At 40.8% G+C, this 20,215-nt stretch overlaps 1 protein-coding gene across 3 annotated transcripts in view; it reads right to left on the bottom strand.

Annotated features, from left to right (window-relative positions):
* Positions 1–20,215, bottom strand: part of PLCG2 (phospholipase C gamma 2) — a 65,390-nt gene that overhangs the window by 29,262 nt on the left and 15,913 nt on the right. For all 3 annotated transcript variants that reach the window (XM_028739591.2, XM_028739596.2, XM_028739590.2), the window contains exons 3-8: positions 10,280–10,423; positions 9,064–9,157; positions 7,001–7,048; positions 2,500–2,584; positions 877–960; positions 528–571 (exon numbers count right to left, since the gene is read on the bottom strand). In XM_028739591.2, the coding sequence (XP_028595424.2) occupies positions 528–571; positions 877–960; positions 2,500–2,584; positions 7,001–7,048; positions 9,064–9,157; positions 10,280–10,423 (499 nt within the window). The remainder of the gene's footprint in view (positions 1–527; positions 572–876; positions 961–2,499; positions 2,585–7,000; positions 7,049–9,063; positions 9,158–10,279; positions 10,424–20,215) is intronic.

Below are 20,215 nucleotides of genomic sequence, written 5' to 3'. Positions count from 1 at the left end.
TTATGGTGTGGTACTCAAAAATCTGTACCAAAGTCAATGCTAATCATGGTTCCCTTTAGTGAGATATTACTAACAGCTTCTGTGTACTGTTCTTGTGGGCATTTACTAATCCTTGACAAAAACATCCTCAGGTCATTTACAAAAGACTGTCAAATGAAAACAAAATGTCAAACTTCACACAGGAGTTATTTTTCATTTGAAATTATTGTTACAGTTTTTGAGTGATACAGTAAACCCACCCACCCACTCATAATCGTAGCTCGCTGCTTAATATATTATGAAAAACAATCACTTCTTGGTAGTGGTCCCCTCCCTGTGGAATACCTTGCCTTCAGATGTCAAGGAGATAAAGAACTACATAACTTTTAGAAGGCATCTGAAGGCAGCCCTGAATTGGGAAGTTTTTAGTGTTGGGTGGGGTATAAATAAAAAAATTATTATTATCATTATCATCACATCCCAACAAGCTTCATATCCAATAACTTAAAGCACAAATGTGGGCAAAGCAACATGACAAGACATCTCACCCTAGAAGAAACATAGTGGAATCCTTCTTGAACTCATCAAGAATCTGGGAAGGAAACAATGACAAACAAAGCATGTAAACTTGCTCATTCAAGTAAAAGTTTCTTCATTCAGGTACTTCCTAATTCTGCAAAAACACATTCACCCTTCCCTATTCTCTCAAGATAGTACAGATTTTCTCCTCTTAAGAGACAACTACGCTTCTCAATTCTCAAAACTGAAAGAAAGGAACTAACACAACATGCTTGTATGTGATGGGGCAGGGAAGGCCTGCATTCTAGGAAAGTATTGTATTCAAGTTACAACACAGCATGATAACCAAGGGGAAGTAACGTGGGATAAGAGCTTTACCAATTTCTGTTGCTCAAACATTATTTTCTTGTAGAACAGATGAAATTGCTCAAAGCTAAGTTCTTCTTTAACAGCTTTTATTTCCTGTAAGGGGGAAGGGGAAGAAGCAATGACACCAAGTTTAGTTTTCTCCAAAGGCTGTATCCATATAAAACACAAACCTCAAAACGTTATAAATGAATTCAACTGTTTTAATTTTGTAGATTAGGAACCAAGAGAAATGTAATTGTATGCAATGTATAACAATTTAAACAGAGAAAGCATGTCTCTGGTCTTTTCAAAGCTCTTTTTCTATAAAACTTTGACCTTTCCCCCTGCCTAATAAAAAGAAAAGCTGCACTCTGAAAATCATTGGCGTTGATCTTAGTAAATGTTCCACAATCTGAATATGGAAAGATAAAGGAGGAACCATTGGGTCAGGGTGCTTATCTTTAAGAGCAACATTTACACCAGGCCAGATGTCAACAGACTACAGGTTCTATCATTCCTGACTTTGCTGGCTGAGACTGTTAATGCCCAACAATATCTGGAGAGTCAGAGGTTCCCCATCCTTAATATATACAGTGGTACCTCAGGTTAAGAACTTAATTCGTTCTGGAGGTCCGTTCTTAACCTGAAACTGTTCTTAACCTGAGGTCCCACTTTAGCTAATGGGGCCTCCGCTGCCGCTGTGCTATTTCTGTTCTCATTCTGAAGCAAAGTTCTTAACCCGAGGTACTATTTCTGGGTTAGCGGAGTCTGTAACCTGAAGCGTCTGTAACCCGAGGTACCACTGTACTAATAATGCTACATAGCAAACACAATTAACTTTTTAACTGTAACCTCTCCTGAAATATAATATAATGAAGTGAAAAGGTACACAGACATTTCAAATAAGTAAACAAATGGGACTGAAAACATGAAATATATAGTTCTTTTTTCCCCAAAGCCAGAGTATGCATAGAAATTCTACTGGTGATAAAACTGGAAGCAGAGCAACGGAAGGAACTGGAAGCAGAGCCTCTAGCTTGGTAGATAAATACATCTGTCCTACTACTCCCCAAACTGCAAGTATACCCATTTCCCTCATACCACCAGCAAATATCCCAAGCAACAGGGGGGCAGTGCACAGACACTAACTGTTTTCCACTGGGGCAATGAAGCAATCAGCAAGGGAGAGGGAATTGGACCCTGGAGACAAGCATTCTGCTGTATGTTTCCTTGAAGTCCAATTCTCCCGCAGACTTCCTTTCAGCAGCAATGGGAGGGCTGCCCGCATTGACACAGAAATAATCCAAAGGATTATACATCTGGAATCTAAGGAAGTTCATCCTCATTTCCCCTTCTCCAAAAAAAAAAAAAAAGGGGGGGGCCATAAGGAGGAAATAGCCCTCAGAAATTTTCAGAGATTCCCCCTCTTGTATTCTAGTTTGGAAAAGAGTAATCTGTATCCAGCATTAGAGTTGGGAAGAATATTATCAGAGCAATAGGGCAAGGTTTTTACTTTTTGATGTTGCCACAAATGTAACAACAATTACTTTGGAGCCACATCAACTATCAAATAATATGGATGATGCAGTATATATCTTTATATATATATGCTATACACACCTGAGCACAAATATAGGATCAGCATATACTTACTGCAAACTTATCTTTCAGGAACTTCACACTGCTCACTTTGAAGTTTACTGATGGGAGAACAGTCTTCAGCTCTCTAAGGCTGATGCTGAAAGTCAGAGAACAAGTAGAGAGATGAACAGCAATGTTCTTGTAGCCAAACTGCATAGCACCAAGCCTTGTATTTCACCAATATACAACTTAAATGAATATGGCAGGAAAAGGTCTCTGGTTCAACCCTTTGCATCTTCAGCTGAACGAGTTAGAGAGAGTCTGCTGCCAGAGTAGAAACTACTAAGCGAGATGAACCAATTCTCAGATTTGGTATAATGCATCAGCCTCAAGGTCAAACAAGGGTGAAAAAAGTGTGCAACTTTTCTAACCTTTTTTAAAAATTAAAATGTTATTGCAGAGCGTTATGAACTTCTTCAGATCAGTGGGCTCCACCCTGTGGGAAGTCAGCTTGGGTGCTTTGGGTTGAAAGAACAGCCAACAGAAAAACCTTTAAAATGTCACCTCTGCAGCAATTAATTCATTAGTTTGAAGCTTAGATTAACATAACTTTTTCAAAGCAGGAATGTGTATGACATAGTAAAGGGAGCTGCCTCAAGTCCGAAGTTCATGCTTAAACTGCTATGTTTTTGCCACCCTAAGCAACATAGGCTTTACTTTACTGATGAAACTAGCCTTGATCTCACACAGCTAGATGTTGGAACAGAAATTATAACAAAGGAGTCCGTAGTATGCAGGAAAGACTCGTGTTACTCATTTACAAATCTCTCTCTCTCTGACACTAGTCCTACTTTTGATATACTATAACATTTTAATGGCATGCTGCTTTGATTTCAGACTTATCTTGCCAAAAAATTTCCACCCTGGAAGTATTCTACATATACAACTTGTACCAACTACCCTTTGAAAACCCCATTTACCAAAAAGTGGAGGTGGAGCACTCTGTAGACTTGACTAAAACTAAATTGCTATTAGCACAGTCTACACACCACATTCAATGGCTTATCAAAATGAAGTTGATCTTCCTAGATTTTAACCACCGCAGTAGTGTGCAGGAGAAACAAACAACAACCCCTGGCTTAGCACTATGCCAGAACTGGAGCCCATGGTCTGTTTAGCGCCAAACAAATCACAATCTGTAGCCAAGGTTTGTTCTGGTCATGGCTTGTTTAGACCACCATCACTAATTCAGTTGCAACATTCAGCTAGAGATGGTGCTTGTCGCTCCTGCACAGTACCAGGGAGGAGCAAATGGGGCAAGATCAATGCATTCACAGCAAACCATTAACTATGGTTTATTTGTGACATTTGAATGATGCCAGTGTCAGAGAAACAGTACAATGGCTATGCAACTATAAAATGCAGGTCTTAAAGTACTCTCAAAACACAGAACCAGGCAACTTTGGCTCCCTGCCTTTCCCAGTAAGTCCCCAATCTAGGGATTCAAGAACTAGGGGTGTTTGAAGCTTCTTTAATATTTAATTATAGAAATTTGTGGCTAGATCTCATGATTGCAGAGAAAAGCAATTGGTAGTGGCACCCTCCCTGTGGAAAGCCTTACCTTCAGATGTCAAGGTGATAATGAATTACATTTTAAGAAGACATCTGAAGGCAGCCCTGTATCGGGTTTTTGATTTTGTTTTAATGCTTGCTGTTTTTTATGTTTTTAGATATGCTGTAAGCCACCCAGAGTGGCTGGGGAAACCCAATTGGATGGGCAGGGTATAAAAAATTATTACCATCATCATCATCATCGATGTGTCTTAGAAACTAGATTTCAGCAATCAGAGAGCTCAGTCTTGGTGCCTGTACTACTCCCTGACTTTGTGTCTGAGATATTTCCTGTCAATATAATTCCATTATACACTTGCTGAATTTTAATTTAAGGTAGGTGGACTTTGACACTGCATTCAGCTTAGTCTGAATACAACTTTAATGTTGAAAAGGAAGTGGCCTTTGAATTCTAAGTAAGCCCTCACATTACCCTCTCAGTTACCTTTGCTTTTCCATATTCAGTCTCCTATCAACTCAAAGGGCAAGAGAGTGAAATGTTAAAAATAATTTGGGGGGAAATAGATACTACATATGCATATTTCCACTTTCCCACACTTAATGTAGCTTGCATAAGATTTGTTCCACTAAAGATCTCCTGCCCGTCACAATACTGAATTTGAATACTGGTAAATTTGCCCAATACTGACTGACAGCAGCTCCTCCAAGTCTTGGGCAAAAAATTTTCTCAGATCCACTACTACAGATCATTTAAATGGACATGCCAAGGTCTGAACTTGGGATTTTACACTTGCTAAGCATGCACCTCCTGATCAACTATAAGGATTCTGAGGGTTCAAACCAAGTTCATGTTTTTCCCTACTAAATTTGGAGCCCAAAAAGCAATGCTACCAGTTCTCTCTTCCTTAATCTTGGGATAATATCAGCTGTGTTGCTGTTCCATGTTGTGAACAAAACACATCAAAAAGGATTTAAGGTCAGATAGGGCACATTTATGGCAACTGCAAAGGCGTTGCTGCTCCAAGGATCTCCCATGCATCACAACCCTTCCTTATTGTGGTGTTTTATATCTAAACACAGGTGCCAGCACAGCTGCCATCAAATAAACAGGCTGGAGTTGGCACTTTGCCCTTCTTCCGAGAGAAAAATTCAACCTTAGTCATAAAAATTCTCTTGCTGAATAACCTGACCCTGTTGCTGCCACATACCACTAACAGAAGCTACATGCACTGAGATGCATTGATCAATCATTTACAACTTCCAGAGGGGTAGTTGTATTAATCTCTTGCAGCAAAATTGCCTACAAGTCTTATGGCATCTTAAGGACTTACAGACTGAGGGCTCATCCGGACTTCATTTTCTGCTGCATTTCTAGGCATAGGTCCATATTTTAAAGCTCTATGTTCAAGTGGTAGTGGTTTTTTGGTTTTGTTTCGGTCCTGGCACTTTCCCTGGGCCATTTGCTCTGATTCAGTGGTAAAACATGGGTTTTCCTGGGGAAAGCACCAGGACCAAAAAAGCCCGCTTGGACATGGAGCTTCAAAGTGCAGACCTATGCCTGGAAAGTGCAGCACAAAGGAAGTCTGGATGAGCCCTAATTGTGGCATAAAGTAACCTATCCATCTGTAAAAGTGCTGTAGTACTCTTTGTTGATCAAGCATTGACAAACTGTGTCAGCTATTTGGTAGGAGATCATTCCACTGCTGGTCCAATACTTCAGCTTCTCTTCCCAAACATCACTGAACACTAATTTATGGCAACATCCCCCAGTCTGCCTTACTTAAGATGTCCAAACCAAACTTCTCATGTGCAGTCCCTTCCCGTCCTTCCATGTCTGTTCCAAATTTGCATGAGCCCCTCTGCAAGGCTTCCACCAACTTGCCACCTGGTCAAAGGGATAACCATGGCAGGCCACAATAACAGTAAGTTTTGCCTTCATTATAAACATATATTGGTTTTATATCAGTTTAATTATCATCTTGACTCCTACACCACAATCGGAAAATTGCAGTGTGTGGAGGTGCCAAGAATCTTGCTGGAAATTCCTAGTCCACCACCACTAGTTTCCTTGGAATATGAAATTATTACTAAACCAATTTAAAGTCTGTGGTACATATATGCCCTTAGGCTTTAACAATGTAAACCCTCTTCAGATGTTCACTCTGAATGGGTGAATGGGCAAGTGAAACTCCCTTGATGACAACCAGGCACCTTTCCCAGCCAATGCATTATAGGAGGTAGTCTGCAGGGGCTGCCTTACTAGCATGTAGGGCAGGCATAGGCAAACTCGGCCCTCCACTTTTGAGACTACAATTCCCATCATCCCTGACCACTGGTCCTGTTAGCTAGGGATGATGGGAGTTGTAGTCCCCAAACATCTGGAGGGCCGAGTTTGCCTATGCCTGGTGTAGGGTTTTCAGAATGGGGGGGGGGTCCTCACTACAAGTGTTGCTGCTTGCCTTTCATACATTCAAAAGGAACATCTAAAGAAGACTATACACAATCAGGAAAACTACTCCTCATACGATGGGAGACTTTCAGATCACACCGCCACCCATCTTTGGTGCAGGCTGCAAAAACAGGATGCAAAAATCAACTATGGATTTGCTCGAGAGCAACCACACCCCTATTGAGACCTGATTTCTATAAGAGTTCAATATGCATGCATACATATATATATATTACTGTACAGTGGTACCTCGGGTTAAGAACTTAATTCGTTCTGGAGGTCTGTTCTTAACCTGAAACTGTTCTTAACCTGAAGCACCACTTAAGCTAATGGAGCCTCCTGCTGCCGCTGCACAATTTCTGTTCTCATCCTGAAGCAAAGTTCTTAACCCGAGGTAATATTTCTGGGTTAGCAGAGTCTGTAACCTGAAGTGTATGTAACCTGAAGCGTATGTAACCCAAGGTACCACTGTACTGGTATCCCAATTAAAAAGTCACAAACATAGACAGACCCAAGCACAAACAATGCAGACACTGAAGACAGCAATTTTACCTGTTTCTTCTGGACTGATCCACAGAGTAAATCAGTTTTCTGAGCCAGCTATAAGGAACACATAAGACACAGCACTGGTAAGTTTTATGAAGAACTAAACAAACTCATTCAGCAATTTTGGCTTCAGTGCAGATAAAAGGAAGCAGAATTGCCTCTTCATTCTGTTATCAGTTTTTCATTTGCAGGAGTTGGAGAAAAACAAACAAATAACAGCAGCAATTTAAATTACTTCTTTGTATTTACACGGGTCTTCCAGCCCTCTTTCTGCTCTTCTCCTCTTTGTACAAAAGAGGGGCTAACAAGGAAAACCAACTCATGCCATGTAAGAAACAATACTGCAAATATTACACATGATGCCAATGACCTGGTTCACATGTAATAATAATAATAATTTATTATTTATACCCCGCCCATCTGGCTGGGCTTCCCCAGCCACTCTAGGCGGCTTCCAAAAAATATTAAAATACTGTAATACATCAGTATTTAATAATACTGTAATACATGTAACATTAAAACATAGTTAAAATAAACAATGGTTTGTGTGAATAAGCAGTGTGCTGCCAGAACAGGCGCTTTGCTCCTCCACTGCTGCCAGGAAACAAGCCATCATCATGAGCACAAGCCAAAGTCTGTTCTTGCCTTACCATTTATGACTGCCTGGAGAGAAATAAACCCAAAGACCATACCTTGTTTCCTGGCATGGAGAAGTGAAGCGCCTGTGACTTGAGAAGCACATTACTCATTCATGTTAAACCATAGTTTATTATCAGTACGCTTGAGATGATGTGTGAACCAGGTGAATGACAGGGATTTAGATCAGGGCTGCATTGGAGGTCAAAATTCCACCTCACCCCCCGTGTTTTCTCTGTGTGTCACCCCCAGAGAGCATATTCAGAGAGACATTTTGAAACAGAAAAGGGGACAGGGAAAAGGGATTAACTCCCATACCTGCAGCACCATGGGCCAAATCCAAACCACCCTCCAAAACTATATTTACCACTTCAAGAAAAATGAGAGCTCTACGAACCTATTGCTCAGTCTTAAGTCTGAGTCTCTATGTGACCTGAGGCCCAAAGGGCCACTTCAATTATTTTTATTTCTAGGTGTGCGCCAGATGGTTTTCAGTGCTAAAACGTACACCGAAAAATATGAATGTCACAAATATATACATCTTTGCATATACTTACACCATACAAGTGGCGACGTGGGTGGCGCTGTGGGTAAAAGCCTCAGCGCCTAGGGCTTGCTGATCGAAAGGTCGGCGGTTCGAATCCCCGCGGCGGGGTGCGCTCCCGCTGCTCGGTCCCAGCGCCTGCCAACCTAGCAGTTCGAAAGTACCCCCGAGTGCAAGTAGATAAATAGGGACCACTTACTAGCGGGAAGGTAAACGGCGTTCCGTGTGCGGCTCTGGCTTGCCAGAGCAGCGATGTCATGCTGGCCACGTGACCCGGAAGTGTCTCCGGACAGCGCTGGCCCTCGGCCTCTTGAGTGAGATGGGCGCACAACCCTAGAGTCTGTCAAGACTGGCCCGTACGGGCAGGGGTACCTTTACACCATACAAGTACATTAACCAGGGAGATGTGACAGGCTGTAGATCAGAAGAACGCACAGGTTTATCACTGTGCAGTCAGCCCCAAATTTAAAGTACAAAATGCTCTTGGTGCAAGTCCACTAGTTACAATTCCTGCTATCCCATGTCAATTTGTCCAAAAGGCTAATTCATGGAATCATAGAGTTGGTAACAATCCCCAAATAATACTCTATGTTCCAGTGGGAGGGGCTATAATACAATGCCTGTTTGGAGTGCAGAAGACCCGAAGTTCAATCTCTGGCCCCCCCAGGTCAGGCTGAGAAAGGTTCCAATCAGAGACCCTGGAGAGTCCTTGTCAGTCAGCTTCCTGTGTTCCTAAAATAATTTAGCATTCTTCAGTACCAAGTACAGCACACATGGCGTAGCACATTAAGAAGTTGTTGCTGCTTTTCTTACCCTGTGGAATTAATTGAATTCCTAAACTCTTAAATTCCTATCATAAGAAAAATGGGGAATGGTTCCTTCCACATACCTCTCTGTAATTGCTGGAGTGGAAGCATTCACTGCTTCTTGATGCAAGATATTCAAGCCACACAGCCATTTGTCAGCATCATCCTTTGAGTCAGCTGGAAAATTAAATGGTATGTGAAGGAACACTCAATCAGGAAGAAGGCAGGTTGAACTTTTTCAACTGCACTGCTTTATAACGCAAACCCATAATGCTGAAAGAAACTGTCTGCATGCACCTGAAAGCTAGCAAGAAATAGTAAAATCTCACAAAAAAGGCATTCCTTTAAAAAAAGAATGGCACTAAAAGTTAGGATTTTTAAAGCTTCAGGAGGAATAATTACGGATATATGCAAATGATTTTCATTTTGTAGCACAGAGTTAATGCATATGTGCTTTCTGCTTCCTCGATATTCCACATATCCCTTGAAATGAACATCAGAGCATGGTGTGTACATTCCCAGACTTCTTGATAGTCTGCAATATTCTAGGATGACATGCTTCCTTCCTAGTTACCCAAATACTGTGCACAGACATTAGTGTGTCCACAGAGTCTCAGATAGATTAAATATAAGGTTAAATCAGAATAAGAAATTAAGTATGATTTTTAAAACTCTGGATAATCTGAGTTATCTATTTAACCCCTTCCTCAACAACCTACCCTGGTCATTCAAAACTTCTCAGTAATACGCTGTGTTTGACTTGTGCTAATCAAAACAGAAAAATTCGGGGGGAAATGCCCATGACATTATTTATTTGTTGATGCTATGCTGGCATTAGACAAAACAAGTTTGTACCAGTGAAAGAAAACACATAACCTTGAAATGAAGATGCTCAACAGCTGCCTACCACATTCAGTAAGAGTACTTCCATTTTCTTAGTTTTAACCACTAAGCCTTAAAGTGAGCCAAGGCTGCTTTCCAAGCAAGAAACTTGTCAGAGCTAAGGGCCAAGCAGTGACATATATTAATTCACAAAACACAACCTAACTAAGTGTTTGCAGCGTTTTTGGCACTTATTTGTAAGGCTACTTCATCTTATAAGACATGGAGAAGTACACACAGAGAAAACTCAGGGAGAGAAAACAGAGTAGAAGGAGAGGTGAATGGAATAGAAAAGAACTTTAAAAACTCGGTTACATTTGAGAATATGGATTAAGAGGATAAACTAAAGACAACATGGAAGAGGTGGAGTTTTCATCCCTGATCATAAAAAGAGTAATCCAAAGAAAACACATTTACCTGCTAAGCTTAAGGTGTTGAGAACAAACTGAGTACCATAGAAAATAGTAAAACAAACGTCATCTTTTTGCCGTGCTGCTTTCCCCCGCTCAAAATCCTTTGAGTTTTTTCCTGGTCGGATTTCCTTTATTTCCATCAAATCCACTGAAAAGAAAAACATAACTGTCAACTGAACATATGCTCTCATGCAGAGAATGAATGACTGTTTGCTTACTTAGACACTAGTTTATAAATTGGCAAGTAGTTTATAAACTGCAATGTCAGCATGAAGAAATCGTTGCCTAATAAACTGCAGAAAAGAAAGCAAAAAGAGCACAAGTTAATTTGCAGTATTCCTCAGTTTAACAACTGGAGAGCAAGCGGAGGATTGCACAGGAATAGCTGAAGAGGCATCCTGCTGAAAGGATAAACTGATTAGATTTCTTTCCTGCCCTTCTTCTCAAAGAAGTCAGTTAACCTTTCCCCTCACCCACTTGTTTTCCAGAATCCCTTATCCTGACCACACTATGGCATTTCACTGGCATATTTTTGCACCGGCACTGCTCCAATAATTCATGGTAATGAGGCACAAAGGTCAGTGACCCTCCTCTCACTCACCACCAACTCTATACCCTGGGGAGGCCAGTCCATTAGGGCAAATAGGGAACTGCCCCACCAACCTCAGTCTTGATTCCTCAAGCCTACCTGCCTTCTTACTTACAGCCAGTCCAAGGGATGACGCTGGCTGTCAACTTCCTTCTTAGTCTCAGCGTTTCCCTTATAGAACTCAGCAAGGATGAGAATGGGGCAAGACTAGAATTGGTGGGCTCTGCTTATCATTGGCTCTACATACTGTTGGCTACCCTGCCAATCCTAATGGGACATCGCTGTCTGCACTCCCCAAAAACATTTGTTGAAAAGTTTTCATCACAGCCATGAGGAACCTTATTTTCTTAGTGAAAAGCTGGTGTTAAAACTGCAGCGCTGCTCCAAGTTTCAGGAAGCCTGCAAAAATTGAGAACTGGTATGTCTCTCTCTCGCATTCTACAACTCGCTAAAGCAGGCACAGGCAAACTCCAGCCCTCAAGATGTTTGGGACTACAATTCCCATCATCCCTGACCACTGGTCCTGTTAGGGAAAGAAATTTCAATTTACCCAAAACACAAGTAATGTGCATTCTTCTGATAAAACACTTATTTGTAAACTGAGGAAGTGGTTTCATTCCGCTTTGCAGGCTGGATACAAGAACTGATGGCTGCTTCTACTTATTTCTTTACAGGTCAAGGGTTACTGTTAACCTTTCTACATGTGCAGTAAAAAAATAATTGTACCTCTGTCACTCAAATGTGTTTATTGAGCAATGCCACAGTTTGTTCCAGTTTGTTAATGCTGAGCATAATTCAGATTATTCACATAATGTAGTGGTACAAACATTAAAGGCTCACCTTTTGGGATTATTCAGCTCTAATGTACGTTGCATGTTTAAGTAAATCAGCAAAATGTGATGAAATAGGATGTTGGGTTTTTTTTGTTATTATACAAAAAGCAACAACAAAAAGCAAATTGGCTTTTTACAGGGAAAGCTTCAGTAACAGACCATTTGCTTTGCAAGCAGAATGTCCCAGTTTCACTTTCCAGCAGCAATTCCATCAGAAACTCTGGAGTCATGGCCCATCATTCCAGACAGTACTGAGCTAGATGGACTAATGGCTTGATTCCTGTGTTCCTATAGCTGCCTTAAGCAGAAACTATGCATGCCTGTTGCTGCCCTGCATTGCATTGCATTGCATTGCATGCAGAGGCACAAGGGGGCAAGGGGAATATGTTCCTTCATAGTACCTCCCTGCCCCCATTTTAACCTTGTCCCCCTGCTGTATAAATGAACCCACAATAAAATCCAAAAGAATGTGGTAGATTCCAAGATTCTGGAGAACAAGCTATCTGTGCCACCCACATACACGCTTGAACTTTTTTTTTTAAAACAGTACAGCACCTCTTCAAATTAGATGTCACCTGACTACCAATAATAATAATAATAATAATAATAATAATAATAATAATATCATCATCTTCATCACCATTTATTAAATATCTATACCACCATTCATCCGAGCATCACAGGGTGGTTTACAATACAAGCATCCTAAAATACATCTAATCTAAAGACAGGACATGGTTCATTTTTAATGCATGCTTACATAGATGTGAGCGTTGTCTCTTTAAAAGGAAGTATTCTGAAATGCAAAGGATGAACTGAGCAAGTAATCCAAGGTTGTTATGGTGTTCTAATCACTCAAAATGAAAATAGGTACTGTTAATGGCAGGGGCAAGTGACATGAATCTTGTTCCAGAAAATGTTAGCTGGGCGCAATTCTTACTGAAATAAATGGAATTTGAATTAGTCATGACTAATCTGTCCTATTGATTTCAATGAGACATAAACATGGAAGTCTCCTGGACTGGGGCTGTTTCTCTGTAGTAGTGATGCAAAAAAACCAAGATATTCCACAGTCACAGGGTAGGTCAAATCTAAAATAAATGAAGATGGCTACCTAGGGCATCTGAATTTAAGAGGTGCTACTCTATTCTGGAAAATGCTGTAGTGTAGTCATTTTGAAGAATGTGGGGTTTTGTTTTTTCAGAGAAGGAACTTGACTCTTATTTCCACTCCTCAACCTCAGAAAGGTTGGAAAGTGTGCAAATCAGAAGCACAAAATTAAAAAGCCTTTGTTTCCTTTTGCAAATCTGCCTTACTGTCCTCAAGGGCAAAAACAATGGCTTCATTCTTACATTTTACCATTTGGTTTTTGACTATCAAATATACCCTAGGATGCAACACAAAGATCACATGATGCCAATTCTGAAGCAGTCTCAAAGGTAAATGGGATACACATCTGATTAAAGCAATGTAACATTTATCTTCAGAAATAAAGCTGAAAATGTGATATACTTCTCCTCTACACAGTAAATTAAAAGCTATTTCTTCTGGAGGAGAAGCACATAATTTTACAAACACATAATTTTAGTGCAACAAAATTTATTAAGGATTTCCAGGACTTAAAATACAGACTGCTAACATCAAGGTTACATAAGGGCTGTGTGTCCAAAGACCTAATGCCACATGCATTTAGTTGGAGGCACTGCAACAAAACCACAGAGTTTAGAAAAATATAGACCCCACACAGCAGCTATAATTTCTCTAACCACAGCCATAGCTTAGTAAAGCAAGAAGTCCTAAGTTCGAACACATGCATTTTAAATTCAAATGTTCACTATAAAACAACAAAGTGTCTCATGGCACTTCAAAGACTTACACAACCATTATGCATAAGCTTCTGTGTAGCACAGCCCATCAGATGCATGAGTGTTACACTGAGTTTCAGGTTTAAATGGAACACATGAGGGGGTTGTAATCAGCGAGCTCAGAAGGAAATGAAATGCACAGATGGTGATAATTAGATTCTTAACAGTAGCTATTCACAAAAACCAACAGATTGCCATCAATAAGCCAATTAAAAAAACATGTCATGATATGATTATTGTGCTCATTCAGTCCATAAGTGATAGCACTGAACCTCTTAATGTATTGCAATTCAGTGGTTTTACATTGCACTCTACCTTTGAATTTCCTCTGTTCCAGTGTGGTCACTTTACAGTCAGTTACAAAGCGTCCTGGAAGGTTGAAATGCACACACACACCCCACACACGTTTCTCCATATTGCCATTTTTAATGCAGATTTCTGTTCACATAGAGAATGGTCTATATTTGTTCTACACAGAATGCTAATAAGAGCAGTGCTGGCAGATGATGGCATATATCACATTGGAAAATAAACAAGTAAACTAACCCCTGGTTTTCTGGATGGCATTATTAGATCCTGTAATAGTGCTGCCAGAGTAGAGAGGGCGACACATCTGGCATCTGGATCTGCCGCAGGGTTTGAGCCAGTCCCTGTTATGTGTTATCTGTTATGTGAACTGCAGTTGCTGGTAAGCAGGCGTTTGGTGCTATAGATCACTGGCATTCAGATCACTAATAATACATTTGAGGGGCTTTAACTGGGAACTATAGTACCAGCCCTGTCAATCAAGTTTTTTAATATATGTTATGTTATCTTCACCAGTTTGAATCTTTCAGAATGAAATCTAGTGAATTTGCTAAATTATGCAACATTCTCAATTCATATTTCAACGAAAATGGTAGCTTGTCCTGCTTTACTCCATACAGCAATAGACTACAGTAGGCCAGAGGTGAGCAACCAATTTCCTTTGCAAGGGACATATTCCTTTGGAGGTATACTATGGCAAACAAAGTCAGAACTGATGAGGGGCAGAGCCAGAGAGACAAGTATTCTGGGCTAACTAATATGGAATAAAGGTCACCCTGCTACAATTTTCATCATGGCTAAGTCTTATTAGAATTCGCAGCACTATGCAGCTCTGCTTATAATGAAGTTCCACTGGGGTAGTTAGGCTCACTCTCAATGAAGCTCAGAGAGGGATTTTTAAGAATAAAACAGACCAATATAGCTCCTGCTTTAAAAAGCAAATGCAAGTTACACTCAAATCTGTAAGAAGTGATTGTGGGTGTGCATGCTTTGTTCCTCATTCACCCACGCACTCCCCAGCAAAAACTGGTAGGCGTCTGCATGTATGCCGTCTACACACATGGCAAAAGTAAACCAATTCTTCCCAAATAGCCGGGGTGATGGTGGCGCAGGGCAGGAGACAGAGAAGAAGCCATACAACTAGGAAAATAGTGAAACATACTTCAATTTATTTCTCTCAAAAAACTGTTCAGTCCATCCAGACTGAAACTACATAGATAGAAGAAATAACCACCTTTTAAAAGCCAAGGAAAATGAGGAGAAAACAAACAGGAAGAAAGGAAGGAACTCTGATGGGATGGAAGAATAGAGATGCTTCAGGAAGCACATAAAATGAGATAAGGGGCCACATGCAGCTCACAGTCTGTTGGTTGTCCAATTTTGCACCTGCAGATATTTCCACCCACTGCAGAAGCCTCAGAAAATCAGCTACCAATATGGAAGCCCACTGTCTGAGTGACACTCAGGAGGACCAATAAATGGGTAGAGATATGGAGATGGAAGGGTGATCTAATGCAGATAAACAGGGGTAGGCTCCCCACTGTTTTAATCATACTGACAATATTGGCTTGACCTCAATTATACACACACACACACCCTTCAGAACCTGTACCATTAAGCCACCTTAGTCTTCTCCCTTTTGCGAGGCCATGCCAGCCTTCTTCCACAGCCCTCACCCAATCAGTTTCAATTCAGAAGTAAGGGGATGAGGAGGGGAAGGATTTTTTGGACAGTAAAACCAGTCAACAGAAGTGCTTTTCAGCCTTATGTCCAAGGCAGGGTATGAATTTTGTAAAATAATAATAAAAAAGGAAGGCTGCCTACAATATGTCCAAACCAAACCTATTTGCAGAGTACATTTAGAGAATTGTAGCTAACTTCACTTAGCCCTTCCTCTGACTGACCATAAACAGGAAGTCTGGCCTAGGTAAGTGAGCATTAAAGCAGAGGAAATGAACAGTTCAAGAGACCTGCAAGCAGTTAGAAGGCCACATTTGTTGATTTTTTCATGTGACCACAGACACCCAGTTAAAGAAACAAAATGGTGCACCCAAGACGAACCATGAATCAGAACATCTGTTTTAGATAAGAAAGTGAATAAAAGGCATTTTGCAAGATTATTCAAATTAACACTCACAAGTATCATAGCTTGGGCACTGGATCCTAGTGACTTTGGTTACAACCTAACAGGCTGGCAGGAAGCCACAATTTGTTTCACTATGGACACTATCTGTTTCACTATGACCGAACCCAAAAGCTACTGCATCATGATAGGTAAACAACCATATCATTATTGAAATCAGGCTTTTGCATAACCACTATAAGAACAGGGACTGGAAGAGAGCTTTCAACACAGTCAAATAATTACAAAAGGAAAGAGGAATACTTCGGAAAAATAATTCAGAATAATACTTTATGTATTGTGGTCAGCAGACAGTATGTAGCAGCTTTTAAATCAGACACTTTTGCCCTACTCACCCCTTAAAATAGAATTGTATCAGCCAGGACACACATCTGCAACCAGCCGGGCTGAGGGAAATACAAGCCAGCCTGCAAGTTAAACTTTCCATGACATTGACAGTTCTTCATATTCAAAGTTTGGCATCACCCTCATTACATAAAAAGAGGGAGATCTGATTTTCAAAGCAAAAGAGAAGTGTGAATGAGACACACAGAATCCTCAATCCCATGTGTGGTTTACCTGCACGCAGCCTCCATCTCAAGCCACTTGGACAAAAGGGCTACAGAGAGCTAGATCAGAGAAATAGAGAGGAGGCCCTCTTCACCCACCCAGCTCTTTTGCTTTTAAAAATGGGATGCCACAACCCTCTTTCTATTGCAGATCTGCCTGCAATTTGCTTCTAATACACTATGCTTGTTTATATTTAAATTAAACAAATTTTGCAAAGCCACCTTACTCACATAAAAAGGCACCATCCAGTCATCTTATATTCAAAGAAGGCTACTTCTCACCTCTTGAGGAAGCTGGTGAGTATGTAATAGTATATTAAAAGATGCAAAAGCAGAACTGCTGTTTCTGGATCAAATTCATGGAAACAAACATATAGTATTGTTGTGGGCAGGGTTCTGCGAATTGGGCAGAGATATCAACTAAGATCCACAGAGTAGCATTAAACTTACTCCAAACAGTTGTTGGCCTAGGAGAATATGGCTCACAGGGCCAGAGAGATCCTTCACTCCTGCCATGCTGTCTAGAGGCATCTGGTTGCCCACAGTGGGAAGATAGACTAGATGGACCTTTAGGCTAATCCAACAAGGCTCTTATTATGTACTTGTTTCCTTCTCCTTATGGTATGAGGCTAATCGTCACCATCTGCACTTCAGCCCTAGGTCCCAGAATGGGTTACAGTTTAAAATACAGTATTAAAAACAATTAAAAATTCACAACTACAAAGAAAAATAGGGTGGGTCATAAAATCAGAGGTATCAAATGCCAGGGTAAAGAAGTATGTCTTCATCATTTGCCAATTCACTTGTACCATGCAGAGATTACTACCTGGAGTGTTATATGTTAACACTCCAGATGGGAAAGACAGGAACAGATATAATTAGCAAAAATGGGGTAGATATCGAAGAGTCATGTGGCAGTGAAGCAGCAGCACCCAGGACCTCTTGCTGTGTCATGCAGAACAATTATGCAAATATTCACCTCTTTTTCCAGAATGGTGATAGTAATGAATTTTCGTCTTTAGATTGGGTGCAGGAGAAAAGACAAGAAGCAACTATTTTCCACAACTCTGCAAATTCCCATTAACGAGGCAACCTTTTCTTCTCTGAAGGTTAAGGATTGCAAGATTTAATGAAGGCTGTTGTGCCTTTGGTTTCTGAGAGGTGCTTCTGTGTAAACACACAGAGAATCATGCTGCACAGCATCTTTTCAAATGTCCACAACTCCAAAACGTTGACAAGGATTTATAAATGGAAACTATGTTTGTTGTGTCACTACTGCCTTGGGATACCTAATGTATAGTAAACATGACTCCAAAGGCTATTATTGAACAGGTGGCACCAATGTAGGAGGACTCTCACACACTGTTAGTAACACAGCCTAAAAAATTAACCTTGTAATTTTGCACATCTTCACTAAAGAAACAGCAAAAGCCCAGAAACATCTGTGGTGCACTGAAGTAGTACCATGTGGAAGAAAGAGGAAATGATTGCTTTGTTCTGCATGATATTGTCTTCTGAAAGGAACTTGACCTTATTTACAAACTGCGCAAACCCAAAGGGCTTGTAGCAAGTCACACACTTTAGACGAGTTATGCCTCTACTAGTCTATTCTAAGTGGAGCTATCACCTGTGAGAGACGTCTCCACTATTACCTTTGATGCCTTTCCCAGCACTCTTTCTAACACACACTTCTTCTCCACCATACCATTTAATGCCAGGTGCCTGTGATAAGAGAGATGCAGGGAGCGAAGGCAATGAAGAGGGCTAAATCTGGAAACGCATCCGAGGTGAATGAAATGTATGCTGGTCCAGCCAACCACAAAGCAAAGAAGGTGTTAGTGCCTGCCTCAGTGATCATGCAGCGCGAGCAGGCAGAAGCTGGCACAAAGGCATTCCCAAAGGCAGGAGGGACTGCCTCCTCGAAGATGAAGCCTGTGGATTCTGCACGTACTTAAAAAAAAATGCATGTCTTAAATTGATTAAAAAGGTTTTAGTCAATTAATCATAACCCAAGTGCAAAAAAGGTAAAGGACTATGAATACAAGCATTAAAAAAAACCATTGCTGCGTCTGTACTAGGAGGAAGAAGCAGTGAATCAAATAAGTGCAAGTTCACACTGCCATGAATCATCCATTAAGGCAGAAGTAAAGAAGTGACGGTTCAGAAAAACTGCTAGCTTTCTCCCTTTCTCATCAATTGCCTTGTTGAAGATCTTAAATCTAAGATAGAAGCATGCACTACTATCTAATTCAGGCATCCCCAAACTCGGCCCTCCAGCTGTTTTGGGACTACAACTCCCACCATCCCTAGCTAACAGGACCAGTGATCAGGGATGATGGGAATTGTAGTCCCCAAAACATCTGGAGGGCCGAGCTTGGGGGTGCCTGATCTAATTTATTTTCGTTCCTCTCTGTTGCTGTAGAAGCAGGCACATGTTAAGAATTTGGTGTGTGCCTCTCACTATCTTGCCTAGGAAGTTGCCTTTTACTGCGTCAGACCATTTGGCCCATCCAGCTCTGTAATGTCTATACTGACTTAGAATGGCTTTCCACTGTTTCAGGCAGGAGGACCTTCCACCCCTACCTGGCAATGCCAAGGACTGAAACAAAGATCATGTGCAAGTAAAGCTAGAGTGATCAAACTCCTGAAACACAGGAACCTACTTTCTACTGAATTTGACCATTGGTCCATCTTGCCCAGTATTGTTTACAATGACTGACAGGGACTCTCCAGAGTTTCAGACAAGAGTCTTAGCCATCCCTGCTGGGAAATGCTGGACATTTAACTTGTAATCTGGGCTCCGCTAAGAGAAGGGTATTCTATAAATATAATAAATACATAATAGTCTTCTGCATGCAGAGGGGGGCAGTAAATCTCTTTTTCTTTCTTTTTTCTATCACCGAAACACAGCAAGTGCCTTGAGCCAAATCACAGAAAGTGTTTATTGTGTACCTGCTTCTACTGCGAAAGTTCATTAGACTCCTGTTTCGATTTTATTTACACATCCGAGTTATACGAGTTGACTGCAAAAATAAGGAGCCTCTTTAAAGAAATTTCATACAGTTCACTCATACAGCTCAGCTGAGGTATAAAAACAAACACAGAACAAACTTCATACTTTTCACTGTATTGATAGATCATGACAAATATTGCAAGCCCTAGAACAGGGCTCAAGCGCAGAATCTGGTACTGGGCACAAAATTCATCATGTGAGAACTCCAGCTCTCTCTTTTTTAAAAAAAAAAAAGTTTGTACTGCTGTTTGTAACCTTTGTAGGAGCAGCAGGTGGACTGCAGGAATGTTATACTATATGGTGCCATCTCACTTAGGCTACACAATGAAGTTTTCATCCTTCCCTTAAAACAACACGAGAATTCCTACTTCAATACAGAAGAAACAGCAGTCTTTCTCTGCTATGGCAACATACAGAGCATGAAGATGTGTGCAGTCAGAGTGGAGTCAAGAAAATTGTAGTCATTTACCCTGTGAAGTACGTGGTCTAGTGATTTTGTGTCGACACACCCCACATTTAATTTTAGAAGAACATGAGGACTTATGAATGACTCCAATTCAAGCAAACAGCGGAAAGCACTTTCCCTGATACTTTGGACAGAAGGGGAAAATTCCCTCCTTGGGTAAACAATTTCAGTCTCACA

This window comes from Podarcis muralis, chromosome 7, assembly GCF_964188315.1.
Source record: "Podarcis muralis chromosome 7, rPodMur119.hap1.1, whole genome shotgun sequence".
Lineage (NCBI taxonomy): Eukaryota > Metazoa > Chordata > Lepidosauria > Squamata > Lacertidae > Podarcis > Podarcis muralis.
This window is presented reverse-complemented; position numbering and strand designations above follow the sequence as displayed.